Below are 25074 nucleotides of genomic sequence, written 5' to 3' on the forward strand. Positions count from 1 at the left end.
TAGTTTTAAGTAGTTCTAAGTTCTAGGGAACTGATGACCTCAGAAGTTAAGTCCCATAGTGCTCAGAGCCATTTTGTTGGCCTGCTCCATCATCAGATCTGTCTCCAATCGAGCACATATAGGACATCAACGGACGACAATTCCAGCGTCATCCACAAACAGCATTAACCGTCCCTATAGTGACTAACCAAGTGCAACAGGCATGGAACTTCATCCTGTAAGTTGGCGTCCAGCAACTGTGCAACACAGTGCATGCACGTTTGCATGCTTTCATTCAATATCCTAGCGGTTACACAGGTGATTAATGTACCAGCATTTCACATCAGCAATGGTTTATCTCGCGCTTACATTAACCTGTGATCTTGCAATGCTAATAACTTAAATATGTTACCTAGACATACGTATTCCCGAAATATCATTAATCTGCATTAATTATTTTTGGACGTTGCAATTTTTTCCGTCATTGTGTGTTGAGAAGAAGAATGAAGATGCAGAGTTCAATAACGTTTGTTCTATTTAAAAACTTTTAATAGGTTTCAGGTGTAATATTCGGAGGCATTATTTTCCAGCATGCCTTCGTAGAATGATGCTGAAGGTTAGATCGGATAAGTTATGATGAGGTACGGAACAGAACTAGAGACAATAGAAATTTATAGAACATCTTAACCAAAACAATCGATCTGTTGGTAGTATATATTCTGAGGCAACTAGCAGTCGTCAGTTTGGTAGTGAACGGAAGTGTGTGAGGTAGAAACTGTAGAAGGACACGAAGTCTCGAGAACAGTAAGCATCTTCTAATGAATGTATGTTGCAGTAGCTACGCAGAGGAACTAAGACACCTGTATTATAAAGACTAATGGGGAGAGCTGCATTAAGACAGTCCTCTGACCTCAACAACAACAACGACAACAAAGCGCGGTGCAGCTGACAGTTGTGGCGCTCCCGTATCCCGTGTATTGAATTTCGCGTCGAGTTGCTTCTTCTGTGGCCTGTCAGGCCTCTGAGTGTGAAACTTAGCGCCGGTGTTTACGTTAACTTACGTAACGGCGTGGAGCTGACACGGCCAAGCCGGTAAGGCGCCGTCGATATTTCGCGAGGTAAGGCTCTGCCGTCATGTAGAGAGCACGGACCCTGGGCCCGAGCGCCTAGTGTATAGACAACCCGTCTGCCTACCACCTCAGCCTCTACCTCATCACCTATCAACAGCCGCGGGAGGTGCCCATTCACCATAGCAGATACATTTACATGCACGACCTCACACCACGTTATATACCAGCCTTTCGCCTTCAAGCCGTCCTCCCACCGTGAAGAACGTAAAACATGGTTCTGAGCGTGGTTGGCGCACGGTCGGAAACGAGATGATAAAAAGGGTCCCATAAAACGCAACATACAAATTTACTGATGAAATTAATTTATATGTTGCTGAAGTGCATACTGCCTGTGATTATAAATGAAATTTGATGTTACTCAAATGCTCTCCATAACTCTTGGGGCATACACTCGTTGTTTCGCTAAAATATTCCATACCTTTTCGGCATATTTGCACCTCTAGTTGTGAAATTACACTCTGAATCTCGACCATGATCTCAGAAAGTTACAACGCGGCTGTCAGTATTTTGTAATTTAGTAGTACCGATTTATGCAAAAATGTAACCGTAGACATCGAACTACCCAGCGACAAATAAATTTCATGTACACGGTAAAAATACTGTTTCTTGCACAGACAGTTTTGTAATCAGAAGTAAATAAAACTTCGACATCATTGGAGTGTTGGCAAAAGTCTCCGTATGATATTGCTTATGTATCTTTGGATTAAACTGTAACTTTCAGCACATGTAATTATCACTCACGCTGTGCTGCCTTAATATGTCCACACATCAGTGTATTGCTTGTTTTTTTCTCTGCGTCGAACAATCTTCCCACAAACATGTCACATAATTAACTACCTGATGCGTTTTCTGCCTGGTCGTAACAGCACCACTAAGTGGACTACGCCTATCAGTATAGACTAAACGTTTTGCGTCCACGTGTTCACACACCAACAACTGACCTGCTATCCGGGGAAAAACAAGCACTAATGGCTTTCTCTTGCCAAATGTACTTGCAAGTACTAATCAACCTGAAAAATACTGCTCCTAATAGATATAATTAATTATTAATCTGCAAATGAAATAATACTATAGTAAAGTTATTTAGTACACTGTCGTTAGTCACCAGTAAAAATATGTGCACTATAATTATAACAAACCGTAAAAAAAAACGAATGGAATAAATGGCCAACAGAGATTGTCTCATATTAAACGCAGCACTCATTTCTAGCAACTGTGAAACTTCACACCTGCTAACTGCCCCACATTAAAACAAATCACAGCTATGCTAACTTTCGAGAATGACAAAATAGCAGCAACTCACATTACAGAAAAGTTTATAAGGAAAACAACGATCTAAAATCCCAGATATGCCAGGGTAACATAAGAGCATCGCAAAGTGTATCTTCTAACAAGGCTGTCAGCTTGAAAAACATTTGTATAGTATATGTTTCTCTCATATGAGACTATGACAACCGCGGCACTTGAAAGCAGTAGAAAGATGGGTGTGGACGCACACCGACAGATATTTAAGTTGATTTTTAAACAGCTGACTGATGTCCAATTCAATTCTTTTAACCACAATTTTGTTTAAAAAAACTATGAACATCTATTTAAGATAACATACAAAAAATCTATTTTTTGAAGCGGTTTCACAGGCAAGATACCTTAATAATCTCCGAATATAAGGTTTACTTTTAAAGCGCATCAGATTGTTACTGTTAAGCTTTTGTATGTCCATCTATTCACAGATGATTGCTGGACCGGTGCTGTTCAGTATAGAATGTCAAATCAAACACCTTTCAGACGTCTAAATTTCCAAATTGTCATTTTATTGGGCTACCACTTTCGGCAATATATTACGCCATCTTCAGGCCCCCTGACCGACTGCCTTTGGTCCAGTCAAAATAGGGGCCAGCATACAAAGACTGCTATCCGTAGATTTTTGAGACAGCGATGACTTGACTTCACACATCACTTGCGTAACATATCGCAGAACCTTGTAGCCCATGAAAATCACAATTTGTAAATTTAGACGACTGAATTGTGTTGGATTTGACATTCTGTTACTGTTAATCCTGAAAACTGTCAAAGAAGTCTATTTCATCTTCTTACATCGTCTCACATATCTGTTCATCAGAGCCACAAATTGTAGTTTAATTGTTTTCCGTCCAAGACAGGTCAGTTAGAACCATGTTGTTCGTACATTGCTTGTAATTGTAGTTGCATGGGCACTAGACCAAGGTGTAAAGCATTTTCTGGGTCTAACATTTTAGCCTCCTAGTACTGGAAACATCTTTAGAGGCTGTAAAGTTACCGTTAAGTTGCTTTTCAAAATCAAACAGCATAATCAAGCTGAACATGTCCTACACCGTGGCCTAATGTCCAGAAACTAAAATCACCAACAATGTAAATTACCGCAATCAAAGGTTACATTGTGTGACTGTCATATTCAGTTCTTTGGTGTGACAGATCCTCGTTGTGGCAGGATTACCTTTGACGGATGCTTCTGGTGTAGCCACTAAGGAAACCCACGCATGGTGGGGTATTCTGTTGCCCAGCCTGGTGGCAGCAACATCGTCTGGTGCGCACAGTCGTGTGATTGATCCAGGAAACCAATGTACGCTGATCAGTTCTTTGTTTCCGATGAGCTTCATAGATTTTTTAAAATTCATTCCCTAGAGAATTCTTGAACCTTATTAAACCGAACGACCAAGCAAATAGTCTATGGCTGACTTAGTGCCATGCAGACTAACTGCTTGAGAGGAAAATCAATATGCAACGTAGCTTCCTGGGGTTAAAATCTCCGCTGTCCATACTTCATCATTAATCTATAGCAGGTGCTTCATGCCAACTTTTGCAAAATTTATATTTTTCCATGTATCTTATTTTTATCTGTTGTTAGAAATGTGGAGTAGGCGTCAGGCCTATAGACTGGATTTAGCTCAGCATCTGTTTTTGCAATAATATGGTCTGTGCTAACATTCCTTAATTCTCACACGTGTATTTTTCTTGACTCTTTTGGTTTTTTGGTGCCTTAGGGCTCCACAATGTAGCACTCAATATTCTCTGCCTGGGTTGCGTCGTAAATTTTTCTGAAATATGTACTAGGCTATGTTCGAGCCATATACAAACTTCCAGTGCTCCTAGTTATCCATAATATGTGTATATCTTCCTTCCGTAATTCCCCTTCGCTTTGTACATGAGATGCAAAGCCAAGACATCTCAACAAAGTTGGATAAGCAAAAATAGTGGTGATAGTTGCAGCTCTCCTATGTGTGTGTTCAGTTTCTTTACAACGAGTTGGCTGCACATTATTTTAGTCTTGTTATAGTTGACTTTTAGACATACTCTCAGATTTGCGCTATTAGGTTTGAAGTTTATCAGGCTCCTGGCGCACTCGTATCGGAGTGGTTAAGAGGGGCAAGTAAGAGTGACGCAACCGAGTTTGTAGATTGACTGAGGTACTCACTCCAGCTGCGCGCCGCGCAAGCAGGCAACCCGCTGCACAGCGGGCGACAAGCATACAAGATTCACAGTAGCAATTGTACCTGCTGATGGCTCTACGATAATTTCAGGAAGCTTTTCAGTGCGTACACTCGACCACAAAAATCAGCAAATGTTCTATTAACCATGTCAAGTACCAAAAGCTTGAAGCTACTGACGCAAGAACAGTACCTCTGGTTCACGAAACACGTGTTTCCACTGATACGTATAAGTCAATAATAACTGATTGCGGAGTCAATAACTGTGTGCGTTAGTATTCAGGGAGGAGCGCCGACCCCTGATCGAATGCGCCACCGAATTGAACAACGAGGACCGACGTGCCGGCCAGCCTGGAAGTGGTTTTCACAAGGTTTCCCATATCCCATTACGTGAATAACGGGATGGTACCCACGTCCGACCAGTTACACGATTCGCAAACATTTCAAAAAAGGTTCTCACACTTTCACATGGAATAACGCCAGACGCAGACGTGCTAGTTACTCAAATTCTGTGCCTTGGCGGGAGGGGGCAGAGCAGAATGCGGCGACCCCTACCATCAAAATTGCCAAATCCAGAGTGACATGCCGAACCCCTTGAAGGTACGGGATGAGGACAGGAAAAGAAACAAAAGGATGGCGAATCCTTATTGTGACTGCAGAGAGCTTTGGAGAGCATATTAGTTAAATAGTTTTTGTAGAATATTTCTATATTCTTTCTGGCTGAAATACGGCAAATAAAGTCAGTTTCTAGTGTGTGTTGGTGAAGGACTCTATAAGGAAATATTTCTTAAATAGGTTAATAGGTCAAAATGGGTCAAATGGCTCTGAGCACTATGGGACTTAACTTCTGAGGTCATCAGTCCCCTAGAACTTAGAACTACTGAAACATAACTAACCTAAGGACTTTACACACATCCATTCCCAAGACAAGATTCGAATCTGCGACCGTAGCGGTCACGCGGTTCCAGACTGTAGCGCCTAGAACCGCTCGGCCACCCCGGCCGGCTATTAAATAGGGATTATCAGATTTGTAACATTATCAGCAATCGCCTAAAATGATGAGAAAGATATAAAACGGTATATCCTCATAAGAGTACAGATCTATATCCTTCCTGTTGCAGTTTCTGTATTACAGTGCTTCACCATCTCACGTAAGAGAAAAATGTCGCTCGTGGTCTTTTTTGTTTTCATTTTTCACTCATTTTCTTTCTCCATTTAATCTCTTTCTCGTCGTAATGTGTTACATACAGAGGTTAAAATCTCTTACAATTTTAGATTTTCTTGTAGACAAAGGCCCCCAGGTTGATGTGTTCCTTAACTTTCGGAAGGTATTCTATACAGTCCTGCACACTGTCCGTCAGTGAACAAAATATGAGCCTACTGAGTGTCGGACCAGATTTGTGAATAATCCAGTCGACTGCTTCGGATGATTCGTGAGGCTATTCCTCTACCATGCTGATGTTTTAAGGAAAGTTGCAGCGCCGGAAAATTGCAGCGAAATGTAGGAACACATGCAGATAATCAAAGTTTTGTTAAAGTGACGCTGACCGTGAATAACAGGCTGAAAGACGCGTTACTTTTCAATTAAACTATTCGTGATAAACATTGGAAATATCCAGGCGTTCAAAAAAAAGTTCAAATGGCTCTGAGCACTATGGGACTCAACTGCTGTGGTCATTAGTCCCCTAGAACTTTGAACTACTTAAACCTAACTAAACTAAGGACATCACACACATCCAAGCCCGAGGCAGGATTCGAACCTGCGACCGTAGCAGTCGCACGGTTCCGGACTGCGCGCCTAGAACCGCGAGACAACCGCGGCCAGCCGTTCAAAAAAGCCCACTTAAAACTAACTGTAGGAAATGTAGATGCCAGACTATGATTCACTGGAAGACTCCTAAAGAAATTTAATTAATGTATGAAAGAATTTCATCCGACATGTTACCAAGTGTTTTCCATCAGTCTGGGTCCCTTATCAGGTAAGACTGATTGATGAGATAGAGGATATCCAAAGAAGAGAAGTGCGCTTTCTCACGGGATGGCTTAGTAATCGTGAGAGCGTTAATGAGATGCTCAACAGACTCCAGTGGCAGAGCTACAAGAGAGGCATTTTACTTCTCGGAGTAGTTTGACGCTAAATCTCAAGAGCGTACGTTCCTAGAAGAATCGTCTCTCGCTTTCCCCCCACTTACATCTTCCAAAACGTTCGCGACAAGAAAATCAAACGAACTGGAGCTCATACAGAGGCTTATCGATTATCCTTCTCGTCGCGCACCAGTCGCGAAAGAAGCAGGAAACGGAGGAAATGGTAATTGTGCCAGAAGTACCCTCCGCCAGACACCATAAGGTTGCTTGCTGTGTGAGGATGAATACATAATATTATCCTCGAGGTGGTAATTATGTGTGGAGGTTAAATCGCTAGACAGGTCTTGACTCCGATGTTTCCTATCTTGAAGACGGACATTAATTCTCGATAAAGCGTAAGAGTTTGTAATCAATTGAAAAGCTGAGAAAATATAAGAAAATGTCGTAAATGGCGCTAAAAGATGTTATGTTTACGCTAACGTTCCTAAGTTTGCAAGAAATGCGAGAGTCGTCCACAAAGTAAATTCCGTTTCTATTTCTACCCGCGGCAGCGCTACGATGGCTGTTCCGAGCATGCCCGGTACTTACCCTGACTCAAGCAGAAGAATGTACGCCAGTTTCAGATCGCTGCTGCCGACGTGTGCTTTTTAGTGCTTCTTTATAATCACAGCCGTAACTGAAAATGCCGCCGCGTGTTAAATCAGATATGTGTTTCGTTTTCTAAATGCAAAGATAGTTAAACCAAAGGAAATGCATCGCCAAATCTGCGAAATTTACGGATAAAACGCTATGAGTTATTCAACGGTTAGAAGATGGGTTAGACTGTTCAGTGAAGGGCACGATGAAGAAAGAAGTGGACGCCCGTCTGCGGTTACTGATGAACTGCGACGCGTTTGATCATCCTCCGTACAGCCCGGACTGCGCTCCTAGCGACTTTCATCTCTTCTTTCACCTAAAACCTGTCCTTGGCGGTCAACACTTCAACGATGATGACGAGCTGAAAGCACACGTTACCACGAGGTTGAATACACAGGCGGCAACCTTCTATGAAGCCAAAAATGGTTCAAATGGCTCTGAGCACTATGGAACTTAACGTCTGTGGTCCTCAGTCCCCTAGAACTTAGAACTACTTAAACCTAACTAACCTAAGGACATCACACACAACCATACCTGAGGCAGGATTCGAATTTGCGATCGTAGCAGCCGCACGGTTCCGGACTGAGCGCCTAGAACCGCTAGACCACTGCGGCCTGCTTCTATGAAGCAGGCATACAAAACCTTGTGCCACGCTATGAAAAGTGCCTACAAAATTTCGGAAGCTATGTAGAACAGTAGTTTAGCAATTGCAGATTTTTGTACAATAATTTTTTTCTGTATGTGTACACGTTTGTTTTATATAAACAAACGGAACTTACTTTGTGGACATATATCGTACACGACTACAGATGTGAAAGTACATATTTAGATCGTGGTTTTACACCCTTGAAAATGTTATCAGTTTTCTAGATGGTCATGGCGGTATATGGGTTTCACCACAAGACATCAAACTGTAATAATTTGCAGCCGATATGTGATTTTAAAAAAAATTCATAGGTAACAATACAAGAATCGCTTGACGTCCTACGTAGGTTTCCGCGGCTGGCGTCATGAGGATTAAAATTCTTCTGGTGTTGTAACAAGTCACTGAATAAAATGTGTGTGTGGTTGTCTTCAGTTTTGAGACTGGTTTGATGCAGCTCTTCATGCTTCTCTATCCTGTGCAAGCTTCTTCATCTCCCAGTACCTGCTTCAACCTACATCCCTCTGAATCTGCTTAGTGTATTCATCTCTTGGTCTTCCTCTACGATTTTTACCTTCCACGCTGCCCTCCAATACTAAATTGGTGATCCCTTGTTGCCTCAAAACATGACCTACCAGCCGATCCCTTCTTCTAGTCAAGTTGTGCCACAAACTCCTCTTCTCCCCAATTCTATTCAATACCTCATCATTAGTTATGTGATCTACCCATCTAATCTTCAGCATTCTTCTGTAGCAGCACATTTCGAAAGCTTCTATTCTCTTCTTGTCCAAACTGTTTATCGTCCATGTTTCACTTCCATACATGGCTACACTCCATACAAATACTTTAAGAAACAACTTCCTGACACTTAAATTTATACTTGATGTTAACAAATTTCTCTTCTTCAGAAACGCTTTCCTTGCCATTGCCAGTGTACATTTGATATACTCTCTACTTCGACCATCATCAGTTATTTACTCCTTTACTACTTTAAGTGTCTCATTTCCTAAACTAATTCCCTCGCCATCACCCGTTCCAATTCGACTACAGTCCATTATCCTCGTTTTGCTTTTGTTGATGTTCATCTTATATCCTACTTTCAAGACACTATCCATTCCGTTCTACTGCTCTTCCAAGTCCTTTGCTGTTTCTGGCAGAATTACAATGTCATCTGCGAACCTCAAAGTTTTTATTCCTTCTCCATGGATTGTAATACCTACTCCGAATTTTTCTTTTGTTTCCTTCAATGCTTGCTCAATATACAGATTGAATAACATCGGGAGAGGCTACAAACCTGTCTCACTCACTTCCCAACCACTGCTTCCCTTTCATGTACCTCGACTCTTATAACTGCCATCTGGTTTCTGTACAAATTGTAAATAGCCTTTCGCTCCCTGTATTTTACCCCTGCCACCTTCAGAATTTGAAAAAGAGTATTCCAGTCAACATTGTCAAAAGCTTTCTCTGAGTCTACAAATGCTAGAAACGTAGGTTTGCCCTTCATTAATCTAGCTTCTAAGATAAGTCGTAGGGTCAGTATTGCCTCACGTGTTCCAATATTTCTACGGAATCCAAACTGATCTTCCCCGAGGTCGGCTTCTACTAGTTTTTCCATTCGTCTGGAAAGAATTCGCGTTAGCATTTTGCAGCCGTGACTTATTAAACTGATAGTTCTGTAATTTTCACATCTGGGAACACCTGCTTTGTTTGGGATTGGAATTATTATATTCTTCTTGAAGTCTGAGGGTATTTTGCCTGTCTCATACACCTTGCTCACCAGATGGTAGAGTTTTGTCAGGACTGGCTCTCCCAAGGCTGTCAGTTGTCCTAATTGAATGTTGTCTACTTCTCGGGTCTTGTTTCGACTTAGATCTTTCAGTGCTGCATAAAATATAAAAGTATAATAGGAAAGAGGCTATTAGTTGACATGTTGTCTCCCTGGTGTGCGCGGAGATACACTGACAGTTACCAGAAAGAAAGCATGGCCACCAGCCATCGACAAGCCGGGGTACTCCGCGAATAACCTCCTTCCTATCTCATCCTTGTTGCCTTGATTAGGCTATTACATTCTGAGGCCAATAAAGTTCCAAAAATATGACGTACTGGCAACGACAGTTTGCAATAAATAGAGCCATCTTTCCTCCAGTAAAACAAGTCTTGCCCTGGGGAAGGCCGTTATAATACGGTCGACACGTCGGCTTTGTACAGTGTTCAGTCACATTAACGTGACCGCTTGTCAAAAGCTTGAATAGCCAACTTTTGCAGCGCGGTCCGCTGCGAAATGTGCAGGAAGAAGGTCAGTGAGGTTTGGGAAGGAACCACCAGGGATGTGGGGCCATGCCGACTCCACTGTCTGATGAAGCGTAAAACGTGGTTCACCTGGAAAGGCCAGTCAGTGGAAGTCCAGTTGCTGCATTAGTGCGCAAATTCCAGCCTTCGTCGCCGACGAAGAGCAGAAGTCAGCATGGGTGCATGAACCAGGCTCCTGATAGGGAGGCCCACACTCAGCGATGTTCACTGAACGGTTGTTGAGGAAACATTGTTGGTAGCGCCTTGGGTCAAGTGGATGTTTGCTCGACAGTCGTACATCTGAAGGGCTTATTTCAATAGTGGTACAAGTCCCTTACCTCCACTTTTCTGTCTATAATGGTTCTGAAATTAATGGTCGAAACAAACAGAAAGAAAGGTTCATCTCTAGCAAGACGCTATATGTTTTAATATTTCTGGTATCTCAAGTGCAGATTTTTCAGCGCTCATTTAACTTTAGAACTCAGTATCTCAGAATGAGCAAAAATGGACTTGTACCCCCATAAAGTAAACCCTTCATCTATTCTCTCGTACAGATGTCTGCAGTCGCCATTCATCCTTGTTACCTATAGCCTGTGGCGCTGCAGAAATACTTAGCCATGTTGCCTCTACGCATATAGCTGTCCATAATTGCGAAAGTGTTGCCGATGCAGGACTTTGAGCGCGAACAGACCTCTCGTTTATGTCCCATAAATGTAGGATGGGATTCATGTAGGGCGATCTGGGTGGTCAAATCATTCAGTCGAACTGTCCAGAATGTTCTTCAAACCAGTCACGAACAATTGTGGCCTACTGCCGGGGCGCATTATCATGGGAACCCAAGTCCGCCCACGGTAGCTGAATGGTCAGCGTGACTGATTGTCAATCCTCTCGACCCGGGTTCGATTCGCGGCTGGGTCAGGGAATTTTCTGCCCCCGGGGACTGTGCCTTGTGCTGTCCTCATAATCATCCTATCATCCTCATCGACTGCAGGTCGCCGAAGTGGCGTCAAATTGAAAGACCAGTACCCCGAAATGGCCTGCCCGACGGGGGGGCCCTAGCCATACGATTAAATAAAAGTGGGAACCCAAGTCCATAAATGATTGCAAACTGTCCCCACGTAGCTGAACAAGGCTGTCAAGGGTCGGTTCAATTGGACCAGAGGACCCAGTATATTCCAAGACACCACAGCCCAGAGCTTTAAGGAGGCACCACTAGCTTGCACAGCGTCTTCTCGACAGGCTTTGTGGAGCCTGCTCCACGCTCGTATCCTACCATTAGATCTTACTACTGAAATCGAGACTCATCTGACCAGACTAAGGTTTTCCAGTAGTCCAACAAATATGGTCACAAACTCAGGAGAGGTGCAGCACGCGATGTCCTGCTGTTAAAAAGGGAGCTAGTGTCTGAAGTTTGTTGTCTTAGTACGTTAAGGTCAGATTTCGCGCCACTTTCCTAACTGATACGTTCGCCTTACCTCTCACGTTGATTTCTGCAATTATTCGACGCACTGTTGCTGTATGCTAAGGCTACTGTCGATCGCTAAGTTACGACCACAGGCCACTCGTTGTCCGTGGTGGGAGGTAATGCCTGAAATCTGGTATTTTCGGCACATTATTGACGCTGTGGACCTCGAAATACTGAATTTCTTAACGATTTCTGAAATTGAATGCCCAATGCGTCTAGCTTCCGCGTTCGAAGTCCCGTCGTGCTCCCATAACAACACTGCCCTTTTCTGCCTTGTGTAAGCGATACTACCGCCAAATGTATATGTGCATATCGCTATGCCATGACAATAGCCGCCTATATGTATTTACGTACCACTGACCTCTGTGAGTGGTTATTGCACGTTGATGTTGAACATAAGCGGTGACAGCGCTAATATGACTGCACCCTGCAGTTTCTATATTTTAAAGTACTATATAATTTCTACGGCGACGGGGCATAACGACCAGAAGAATTTTTATCGTCACTAAACGTTCGTTTGTGACTTTGTGATGAGGTCGTTACGAATGCCTCAAAGCCACTTTTGGAAGATGGTTGGAGCGCGTTTACTGTTCCGGGACAAAGCGCCTCCTTCGGATATTGAGGCGATTGCCTATTAGAGGCTGTAGCACCGATCCGCAGCTGCATAATCCGCTCAAACAGGTCGTTACTCGCCGTGATATCGCAGTTGGCGGAAGCTCCGCAGCGTGGCAGCACTGCACGGTCCGGCGACGCCGGAAGGAAGCTGCTTGCGGCCGGCAACTGTCCGTGCTGGTGGTGCCGCCCGTACTTTGTGCGGCCGCAGCGGGAGTTAACAGCCCGTGGCAAACAGCATGAGCTACCGACAGCTGCCGCTAGAGGCGCAGCGCAGTTTCTGTGGTCGCAACTTAGAGCGAAGGCGGGTGAAAGATTTCAACAATTTGAAACTAATTATGATTCATCAAAGGTGAAATATTGCAACAATTCGAAACTAATTATGAGTCATCGACTATGAAGCAGTCGCAAATCTACCTAAACCCGAATTTTTGTGGTCTTCAATCCGAAGACTGGTTTGATTCAGCATTCAGCTCCCCATTCTGCTGTATCCCGCGGAAGCCTCTTCATCTCCGAATAAGTACTGCAATCTATATATCCTTCTGAATCTGTTTACTGTATTCATATAGTGGTCTCCCTCTTCGATTTTTACCCCCTGCACTTCACTCTAGTACTAAAATGGTGATCTCTTGATGTATCTGAATGTGTCCTAACAACTGATCCCTTCTTCTTGTCAGATTGCGCCGCGAATTTCTTTTCTCCGCAATTCTATTCGGTATCTCCTCATTAGTTACATGATCTGCCTGTCCACTCTTCAGTATTCACCTAAACCTAGATAGGTAAATATACACAAAAATTTAAATAAACCCCAATATAAAAAATAATAAATAAAAGATTTATTTATTAATCTACCTAAACAGCAAAAAAATTACAATAAAATTAATCAGTTCTACAAAGTACAGTAATACAATAAATACAATAAAATCCCAACTATTAAATAATAAAATAAACAAAAAATAAGTATAATATAACCAATAATATAGTTATTCTGATTTTCAAAGAAGAGTTTTCAGTGTAAGTCCAATACTTCACTAATAAGTTATAAATGGACTTCTTTCTAGATATACAGTCAATAATATACTATGAAATATTTGAATCTGTTACAACAAATTTTAATATCAGTATACTAATCAATAATGAAGGTGACAGACAATGTGTTTGCACCAAAAGCCAGCATCAGTTAAATTAACTAAGTTAAAATACTATCAAATCCATCTTCAATAGCATGTTTTCACCATCGAATGTATCACAGGAATAAATCTATTGTAATCATACTCTTCTTAACGATTAGCTGCACCTTAATCTGAAATTTTTATAATAATAAATTAATAAAATTATGGTTCTGAAATGATTTTTTGATAACAGAGATAAACAAATAAATTAAATAGACTCAACTGTGAGCATGTTCCATTGAATCGAATAAGATACTACGAAATTCTCTGGGTTGGAAGGCATTATCTAATTGTAAACTGTACATAAAATTAATACATAAAAACAGTGTATGTAATCATACTTTATAATTTAAGTTTCAAATATTCACAGAAAAGCTGTAAACTATTAAATATCATCTTATAAACCTATAGTTTAACTACAAAAAATATATAAATATTTTAAGCAATAATACTCGCTTTTACCAGTCATATAACCAAGGCAGCTGATACATATCCTGCCAGTACGAAATCAGTTCCTAATTTCAAAATCAGCTCATAATTAAATTACTGGAAAAAAATTTTAATTTAACAAGACTTGCATATAACACAAAGAAAAGCGAATGCTGAAAGAAGAATAAAACTTTTGGACAAACACATGAATTAATTAATTTTCAGAATGACAAACGTTAACAAAGAACAAAAAAGAAAAGTTTTAAAAAGAGAACAGTCTATCCATGTTACCACAACAGTTTGTCTATTATATATACATCAAAATAGATACCTAAATAAACCCCAGGAAATATGTTATAGATACATTATTTAATATATGTTTCTACTGTTAGTAAAAAATTAAGTAATGAGATTGAAGGTTATAGATGAGTAACTTATACCTTAATATAATAGTCGGCCTGGGTGGCCGAGCGGTTCTAGGCGCTACAGTCTGGAACCGCGCGACCGCTCCGATCGCAGGTTCGAATCCTGCTTCGGGCATGGATGTGTGTGATGTCTTTAGGTTAGTTAGGTATAAGCAGTTCTAAGTTCTAGGGGACTGGTGACGTCCGATGTTAAATCCCATAGTGCTCAGAGCCATTTTGAACCTTAATATAATATGTGCAAAACTAAAGAATTACATATAATCTACTGTTATCTTCAGTTGGGAGGTTGATTTGCTGCTAGATATTGGTTCTAACAAGCAAATCCAGATGATGTGTGAACAGTGCCTTGATCTACCCAAAGAATGTTGCAAGAAGCATTCCCCTTCCCACTCCATAAAGTGGCAATAGTGCAGACTAGAGGACACATGCATTTACTGACTTACTAACATGTGTGTAGAATGATGATGATGTTTGGTTTGTGGGGCGCTCAATTTCACAGTCATCAGCACCTGTACAAAGTCCCAATTTTTACACAGTCTAATTTTTTTTACACACTCCGTTCTAGCCTCTGTCACGAATGATGATGATGATGAAATGATGAAGACAACACAAACTCCTAGTCCCCAGGCAGAGAAAATCCCCAACTCGTTCGGGAATTGAACCCGGGACGCCGTAAACCCAGAGGGAGCAACGCTAGCCACTTGACCATGAGCTGCGTACATGTGTGTAGACTCAGAGACAGAATACCATGGAATGGTGGCTAGACTAAGGAAGGACTCCAAAGATAAACGTGACATGTATCAGTGTGCTATGCTGTGACAGACAGAAATAGACAGGTCAGACTTCAGAGATTTAGGCAGGCCAAAGTATGAGGAAGCTCTGCTCCGAGCAAAAACCAAACGCTGGAAAGAATACGTGGGCAGACAATCTGTGGGATGAGGCATATAAAGTCTTAACTGAGAGAATAAACCGCCATTAGTACTCATACTATCAACACTGAGGCAGGACAGTCGGGAAATGACTCAGGAATGGAGGCACAGAGTGGAATTTCTGCTGTATAAGATGCTCTCTGACGACGAGCCATTGACTGATTAACCTGAACACAGGCAAATAACTTACATAGCTCGAAACACAATACACGCCGGACACCTGTGTCCGCCACTTCGCACAAGAGGAAACTATTAAAAGGCTAAAGAGAAAGGCTGTTAAGTCTTAATTGTTAAGTCTTATTGATAGAAACGCTCCTGATCTTAAACCTCATCAGGTTTGTCACAGTTATTCCCTCGCACACGCTTCCCACAGTAATTGAAAGTAAGCGACACTGCGCCTGTACTTGTAATGGTACATTCTTATCTCTCTCGATATTGATTTTTCCTTTCATTAAAGCTTTTAACTTTATTTCTTTGATTATGCTTAAGTTAGAACAACTTTAATGTATGCATGTTAGCTGGAAATTGTTTCAGCTAGTGTTTGACTGATAATGTATCGAAGTCTGATTAACAACACAAATATTTATTATTTTTTTTTATTTTAACAAACTCTAGACGGTGAACACAAAACAAAGTCCTAATGCACTACTGGTTATTTCTCCATGTATGAACAAATGCACCACTGTTCCACCAGTACCGTTGCCGACTTTTTACGAGTTATTCCGTTAACTCCTGGTACATTAATTGTTTTTGTTGGTCACGCTCTTCTTGTGCAAATCACACCCAATTGTTTTCGACCAAAATAGAAGCATAAAGTTCCGTTTGTGCCACCTGGTGAACGCTCAGGTTAACTGGTAAACCTACACACTGTATGAACATTATTCAGTTACGCTACCACAGACGGCGCAGGTATCAATTCAAAATACATTTCGCAGCCGTACTCTCACTACCAGACGCAACATGATTTACTGAGACGTTACAGGTTCAGTGGTGACACTTCAGCAAACAGGCCCACAAATCGACCCCTGCGGGCAGCCCTTAGTTATCTCCCTCATCACATTGTGATCCTCTGCTCACTGCTCGGCGACTCTGTACCTCTAGGTCGAGACTACTACTGTATAGGACCGATGGCAGCTGTAGATCTCAAAGACGTACAGACACCATCGGTCACCACAAATGTCTCTGCGATATCAATTACTAATGCCATTGCGAACTTATTTTCTGTTCTGTTTACTATTCGAATACGGTGATTAACTGTTTTATCAGTCACAAAGACGTAGTTCCTAAATCTTACCCTGTGAATTTAGAAGGCAAATCGGTCGTTGATATTTGGGTACTGACGGAATAATAATTGTACACTCCTGGAAATGGAAAAAAGAACACATTGACACCAGTGTGTCAGACGCACCATACTTGCTCCGGACACTGCGAGAGGGCTGTACAAGCAATGATCACACGCACGGCACAGCGGACACACCAGGAACCGCGGTGTTGGCCGTCGAATGGCGCTAGCTGCGCAGCATTTGTACACGGCCGCCGTCAGTGTCAGCCAGTTTGCCGTGGCATACGGAGCTCCATCGCAGTCTTTAACACTGCTAGCATGCCGCGACAGCGTGGACGTGAACCGTATGTGCAGCTGACGGACTTTGAGCGAGGGCGTATAGTGGGCATGCGGGAGGCCGGGTGGACGTACCGCCGAATTGCTCAACACGTGGGGCGTGAGGTCTCCACAGTACATCGATGTTGTCGCCAGTGGTCGGCGGAAGGTGCACGTGCCCGTCGACCTGGGACCGGACCGCAGCGACGCACGGATGCACGCCAAGACCATAGGATCCTACGCAGTGCCGTAGGGGACCGCACCGCCACTTCCCAGCAAATTAGGGACACTGTTGCTCCTGGGGTATCGGCGAGGACCATTCGCAACCGTCTCCATAAAGCTGGGCTACGGTCCCGCACACCGTTAGGCCGTCTTCCGCTCACGCCCCAACATCGTGCAGCCCGCCTCCAGTGATGTCGCGACAGGCGTGAATGGAGGGACGAATGGAGACGTGTAGTCTTCAGCGATGAGAGTCGCTTCTGCCTTGGTGCCAATGATGGTCGTATGCGTGTTTGGCGCCGTGCAGGTGAGCGCCACAATCAGGACTGCATACGACCGAGGCACACAGGGCCAACACCCGGCATCATGGTGTGGGGAGCGATCTCCTACACTGGCCGTACACCTCTGGTGATCGTCGAGGGGACACTGAATAGTGCACGGTACATCCAAACCGTCATCGAACCCATCGTTCTACCATTCCTAGACCGGTAAGGGAACTTGCTGTTCCAACAGGACATTGCACGTCCGCATGTATCCCGTGCCACCCAACGTGCTCTAGAAGGTGTAAGTCAACTACCCTGGCCAGCAAGATCTCCGGATCTGTCCCCCATTGAGCATGTTTGGGACTGGATGAAGGGTCGTCTCACGCGGTCTGCACGTCCAGCGCGAACGCTGGTCCAACTGTGGCGCAAGGTGGAAATGGCATGGAAAGCCGTTCCACAGGACTACATCCAGCATCTCTACGATCGTCTCCATGGGAGAATAGCAGCCTGCATTGCTGCGAAAGGTGGATATACACTGTACTAGTGCCGACATTGTGCATGCTCTGTTGCCTGTGTCTATGTGCCTGTGGTTCTGTCAGTGTGATCATGTGATGTATCTGACCCCAGGAATGTGTCAATAAAGTTTCCCCCTTTCTGGGACAATGAATTCACGGTGTTCTTATTTCAATTTCCAGGAGTGTATATACTTATGTACCGCGAATCGCACGATGGGGTGACGCAGTCACCTAGAGACCAATCTTCTGGACCGATCGCAACCACTGAGGAGACAGAATATCTAGAGTACTATTTAAATAGTTACGAGAGTGCTGGCAGCAACGAACACAAGTGGCGAAAGACTACACAGGCAATACTAATGAGCTACACAGTAGTGTTAGTTGTTGTAGCAGATCAGATGACAGCGGAATAGGCGAAGCTAGGCCAACATAGAATAAAGACTAAATGTGTACCCACCAGAGTGTCGAGGAAGACAGTTGTTCACCAGACATAAATATTAAATTATAAGAAAAAAGTAGAAATGGAGGACAGCGGACGCAGCCGTCTGGTGCAGATGAAAAACGGAACGTCACCTTGAAGTAGGAGGGCGAGAGCCTTGACGTACTGCCGAAGTCCTCGCCCACGGATGGCGAATAGCAGTAGATTGGACGGTGGCCGTCCAGAAGCGAGAGGCTCTGCGTCTTCCTGGACAGCATCGGGGGAAGCGTTTTGTAAATCTGAATTCTTTCCTACCTCATATTTCCCTAAATCGTTCATAAATAGTTAATTTAACACTTCCATTTCCTAACTAGTTTTAAGTTTCCAAGTATTTACAACAGTAGCTTTGTCAAAAGACACTAAAAAAGAAAAAAAAAACAGAAAGAAACGACGCACCACCAAGAAGTTATGCAAATTGGTCTCAAATTGATGTTCAAACAGGCATCTACGGTAAATGCAAATAGGAAACTTTGGCGCTGTAGAGCAGTTTCACCGTGCAGCTGGCAAGGATAATAAACAGGGGACATATCAGTACGAGGGCCTAAAGCCTTTGAAGATTTCCTACCGTCTACTCGGTTTGACAGTAGCTATGCCTCACAGGCAGCCGCGTGAACAATATGTGGAGATGAAACTTCCTGGCAGATTAAAACTGTGTGCCGGTCCGAGACTCGAAATCGGGACCTTTGCCTTTCGCGGGCAAGTGCTGTACCATCTGAGCTACTCAAGCAAGACCCACGCCCCGTCCTCACAGCTGTACTTCTGCCAGTACCTCGTCTCCTACTTTCCAAACTTTACAGAAGCTCTCCTGCGAACCTGGCGGAACTAGCCCTTCTGAAAGAAAGGATATTGCGGAGACATGGCTTAGCCTCAGCCTAGGGCATGTTTCCAGGATGAGTGTTTCACTCGGTCCGGCACACAGTTTTAATCTACCAGAAAGTTTCATATCAGCGCACACTCCGCTGCAGGGTCATTATGGTAATATATGCAGATGTCAGCATTTGATAGAGGCAGGTGTAGCTGAGCTCACAGAAGACGATTGGAGTAATGGGCGACGAGCTCAACGTATGAATAGGAATGATGTCACTATTCGACTATGTTCATAGGAATGGTTGAAACATGGCTGAACACCTCGTCAAAAAGAAATCGTCAGAGAGGTACTCAGAGCCCCGGATAAGTCAGTGTCATCGATCCAGCGTGCTGCCGGTGCTTCAGTGACCTCTGTACACCAACAAGCCTGTTTGCAGTGGTGTCGAGGACATTCGGCCTGTAATCTCACTGACTGGAGTAGACTTGTCTTCAGTGAAGAGTGACGCTCCGAGCTGAGGCCAGATGGCAGACGAAGACGTATCTGAAGACGCCCCGGACACTGGTGGGATACCAACACGGCAGTCGCCCGCCGTACGACACAACAACCGGGAGTGACGATCTGGCTTGCAATTTCATTTCATAGCAGGACCCTTTGGTTGTCATCCACGGCCCCTAACAGCACAGCGGTACGTCAACCATACTCTACGCCCTATTTCGCTGCCATTCATGGAAGCCATCCTCGGCTTACATTTCAGCAAGATAACGCCCACCCGCACACGGCGGAAATTTCTACTGCTTCTCTTCGTGCTTCCAAAACTCTGTCTTGGCTAACTTGGTCGCCGGATCTCTCCCCGATTGAGGACGTTGGAGTATTATGAGCAGGGTTCCGCAGTCAGCTCGGGGTTTTGACGATGTAATACGCCAGTTTGATAGAATTTGGAACTTCAACCCTCAAGACATCCAACAGCTCTATCAGTCAATGCCAAGGCGAATAATGGTTCAAATGGCTCTGAGCACTATGGGCCTTAACATCGGAGGTCATCAGTCCCCTAGAACTTAGAACTACTTAAACCTAACTAACCTAAGGACATCACACAACACCCAGCCATCACGAGGCAGAGAAAACCCCTGACCCCGCCGGGAATCGAACCCGGGAACCCGGGCGTGGGAAGCGAGAACGCTACCGCACGACCACAAGATGCGGGCTGTAAACGTACATCGCAGCCATCTATCCCAGGGTAATTCCTTCGTGGAGAGACTCGTCTTTTTTCTTTGTCTTAGAATTTTTTTTAGAAATCATTCACAAATAAAAGGGAAACAATTTAGATATCAAACTGAAACTTTCTGGCAGATTAAAACTGTGTGCCGGAACGAGACTCAAACTCAGAACCTTTGCCTTTCACGGGCATTCTGGAATATAGATGTCGGTTTGATTCACTTTAATTAATCAGAGAACATCGTACAGGACGTACTCGGCGTAAATGACATAGGACATTGTCTAGTGGCACGTGTAGGCAATCACAAAGAGGAAATAGTTAAATATGAAAAATTACTTCCACACCTCATTGAAAAAGTTAAAGAACTTTATTGATATGATTAATATGAAATGGTACACGGTGGGTTAATTTAAGGCCGTGCGAACACTCATTAGCAGTACATGGAAACAATAAACAAATACAGATCGGTTAAAAAGTGCAAAAATTAAGACCGCAAGTCATCTAAATGTTACATGAACATTATTCAAACGAAAATACGGAAAGAACAACACCGTACTACCCTGAGTGATACTACAACCCATCACAAAAGTCTCCTAACGACACGTGCAAATAATCACAAAGACCCATCTTAGAATCGCATCTTAACATCGTAACAAGAAGAAAAATAACATAATAGTCCAGTTTGAACAACTTTCATCCGGAAAAGACAAGCAAATCGTTAACTGCAGCTATCTAGCCTCACATTCTAACACCCTGAATTCACAACGCTGCTGGACCAATCTCTAGAGAGAGAGACCTGTTTCTTTCGCAACCGTGGGTGTCCATGCTCCCCCGAAGCGCACCAGACTTTTGAATATTCACCCTATCCCACGTGACATTTACCAACCTGTGCTATTCAACTAAAACCGCTTGACTTCTCTGGCTAACAATATATCTGTCTACCTACAGAACCAAGGATCTCTCCCACTTTCTTTCACTCCAGTACAAGTGGCGGAATTTCAAGGTTGTTTACTGAGTTCTGTTGCTATCTATTAAGATCATAAAAGGCGGGATAAGAATTCCGTCTACTTACAGATACCAGTAATTTCGTTATTCATACAAGCTCCTACTCTTTCAGAAGGAATTGGCGTATTGATCTTCCATCTAATGAAACGAGTCTGCCAAAATCTAGGCAGCCGCATTTCAAATTGTAACAAAAATTTAAAATATTTCAAGCGCTTTTTAACTTTTGTGTGTCTATGCTTCATGACTGTGACAATTTTCGAGATCTTTTTCATCACCTGGTACATCCGTACAGGAAGCGGTTAATGAGGTTACTCGAATAGTAAACGCAACAGAAATTACATACGTAATAGCATCACTAATAGACAAGTCAGAGGCATTTGACAGTTTTTCATGCTCCACAATGTTTACACGCCTCCGTTATGCAATCTGTGGAACTATAATCGAGATTTAAGATGAAACATTTATTTTCCTCCTTCAAACTGTAATTAAAGGTATTTGTTTTGTGTATGTTCGGCGTTAGTTTATTGCTTACTGACCAATTGAACTGTAAACGCCCTGAGGTTTTAATTTGCTCTCTACCAATATTTCTGGTGTTTTGTTAATAATTATGGGTTACTGTCCTCTACGAAAACTATATTGTCACAGTTTTATGACCAGCTACAGTATGCCGTCCACAATGTCATTGTTCTCGTGATTACGATTATTAACAACCTCTGGTACTGCCGTTCCCAACCTGGGGGTAATTACACCCGCAATAGGTAAAATGAAATTTTCCGAGAGGTTCTTTTGTGTTTCACTTACGAATACTTACAACTTTTCCAAGTAGCATTGACACGTCACTCATTGCCGTGGAGGTTACAGCTTGTGAAACTAATGTCTGAACAACATCTTTCTCGCATAGTCCACTTGCTACAGACATATTCTGTATTTCCTACCATACATATACGACAGTAAAATTCAGACATATATGCTTAAATGTCACATGAGAAATACCATCACCGAATTGTAGGTAGTTCCCACAATGGACCTGATAGTGATTCATTGTTCACTTCGTCACAGATAAACGAACAATTGGGCAGCGCTATAGAAGAGTATCTATGAAACGGCTGCGACGTTGCGCCGGCCGCGGTGGTCTAGCGGTTCTAGGCGCGCAGTCCGGAACGGCGCGACTGCTACGGTCGCAGGTTCGAATCCTGCCTCGGGCATGGATGTGTGTGATGTCCTTAGGTTAGTTAGGTTTAAGTAGTTCTAAGTTCTAGGGGACTGATGACCACAGTAGTTAAGTCCCATAGTGCCCAGAGCCATTTGAACCATTTGCGACGTTGCTGTAGGCTCAACTCAGTATAATAATAATAATAATAATAATAGTAATAATAATAATTATTATTATAATCACAGTGATCAGACAGAAGGAATTGGCAGCATGGGGTGCAGAGTGTGGTGAAGCAAGTACTGTACTCTAGAGGAAGCAAAAAAATGGTTGAAATGGCTCTGGGCACTATGGGACGTAACATCTATGGACAGCAGTCCCATAGGACTTAGAACTACTTAAACCTAACTAACCTAAGGACATCACACAACACCCAGTCATCACGAGGCAGAGAAAGAGGAAGCATGTTTCTGTGATAAGTGTTTGGAGAGTCAACTTTCATTCTGAGAATGAGTTGTAATAACACTTGGGATGCACTAAGAACTGCTTCATCATTCTGTAATAAAAGGTTGATAGAAGTAATCAGCGCCAATTCTCTCACTGACTCATTAGTTCTTTGTTTAATAAAACCCCTACAAATACTACAACTAAACATCATATGTCTTTTGTCATTTGAAAAATAAAAACGACCAAAGAATCTTTGTTCATTCTAAAGTAAAGTTAGACACTAATTTTGATAACGGCCAATAGGAGAGGGAGCCGGCCACCAGCTAATATCTGATTCCACTTAGCGGTAATGGTCTCAGAAAGATTTCTCTAGCAGGTTCCAAAGCATGTGATTTCATTACCACAAAAATGATTGTATATTTTAACTTAAAGTGACGGTGTTGCGTTTGTTCTGTTCTTTGTGTCAGGCAAGGATAGGTTCAGCAAAAATGTGCATTAAGACTTCACTGAGATTTTTAAAGATACGACATACTTAGTGGTGTACACCAAAGTAACTAAATCTTTCTCGACGTGGACAAATTTCGCCGCATGCAGCAAATACACCTTATCAGATTTCACATGAATCTGTAGTTTAAAATAAAACTGTATGTAACTGTAAAGCACCTGATGATGTCAGTACGCTGCCGAAACGTGTTGTGTCAATAAATATTGCTAAATAAGAGTATCGGAAGCTGAAAAATTGTTCTGTGAAGACCGTATGCGGGTTAATGAATTTTCAAACAACACAGCCATACGGTTATGTGCGACTGGGAGCGTGATGAGTGTGTGTGGTGTTGCAGACGTGCTTCCCGAGGAGAGCGAGATCGACCGGCTGGTGAGCCTGGAGAAGCTGAAGCAGATGGCGGCGGAGACGGCGCGCCTGCAGCAGCAGCAGCGGCAGGAGGCTCTGCTGGAGAAGGAGCGCCAGAAGCAGCAGTTCACCTACCGCTTCCCGGAGGCGCCGCCCTCCAGGTTCGCGCTGCGGCCCGCCGACCCAGGCTACTACGCCACCAGCCTCGCTGCCGGTCAGTACCCCCCGTATACTACATGCTGCTACACTGGACAAGGTTACTAGAATACACGGTAGGGACCACGAGGTGTGTGTGTGTGCAGTAACAAGCTGCGACTTGACGCCACAGCCGAACCTAAGAGGCCCACTAAAGGAACAAGGCCTTGGCGCGTACGTCACAGCACGTGACTCTGCAGGTCTTACGAGTGCCAGCCGTCTCCCGAAGGGTACAGCACTATTTCAGACGAGTTTAATAATTCTTGACTGCGCATTTAAATGCATGCTAGCTCTCGATATTATCATTTATTTACTATTTTCTTTTAGTCTGTTATCTACATAAAACAATAGACCGAACGTTGCACAAGAATTGGCATGCATAAAGCACATAAGAAAACCGGAACAGAAGAGAATCGAAGCATTTAGGATGTGGTGCTATAGACGAATGTTGAAAATTAGGTGAACTGATAAGGTAGGGAATGAGGAGGTTCTACGCAGAATCGGAGAGGAAAGGAATATGTGGAAAACACTGATAAGGAGAAGGGACAGGATGATAGGACATCTGCTAAGACATGAGGCAATGACTTCCATGGTACTAGAGGGAGCTGTAGAGGGCAAAAACTGTAGAGGAAGACAGACATTCGAATACGTCAAGCAAATAATTGAGGACGTAGGTTGCAAGTGCTACTCTGAGATGTAGAGGTTAGCACAGGAAAGGAATTCGTGGCGGGCCGCATCAAACCAGTCCGTAGACTGATGACCAAAAACAAAAAAAAAGCTCATAACACTTTAACATGTTTTCAAATATGTTAGTAATAAAAAAAGCATTATGCTATTTAATGGGGAGGGGGGACAATCTACCTACAATAATCACATTAAAACAGTAAAAACACTAACGACTAAGTAAAAAGTCTGCATACTACCATTTGGCCATGTGGCACACAGATATCTGCTCTTCCGGAATCCAAGCCACACAATGCTGGTTTATTACACTATGCGGCATTGCCAGATGACAAACTTTGTAATTTATAATTCTGGACTATACAGCTACAACAACTTTGCAATGCACTCTC

At 43.1% G+C, this 25074-nt stretch overlaps 1 protein-coding gene across 2 annotated transcripts in view; it reads left to right on the top strand.

The window, feature by feature from the left end:
- Nucleotides 1-25074, top strand: part of LOC126266867 (neural proliferation differentiation and control protein 1) — a 1079198-nt gene that overhangs the window by 653407 nt on the left and 400717 nt on the right. For both annotated transcript variants that reach the window (XM_049971491.1, XM_049971490.1), the window contains exon 3: nt 23796-24020. In XM_049971491.1, the coding sequence (XP_049827448.1) occupies nt 23796-24020 (225 nt within the window). The remainder of the gene's footprint in view (nt 1-23795; nt 24021-25074) is intronic.

The sequence above is a fragment of the Schistocerca gregaria genome, chromosome 4 (genome assembly GCF_023897955.1).
Source record: "Schistocerca gregaria isolate iqSchGreg1 chromosome 4, iqSchGreg1.2, whole genome shotgun sequence".
Lineage (NCBI taxonomy): Eukaryota > Metazoa > Arthropoda > Insecta > Orthoptera > Acrididae > Schistocerca > Schistocerca gregaria.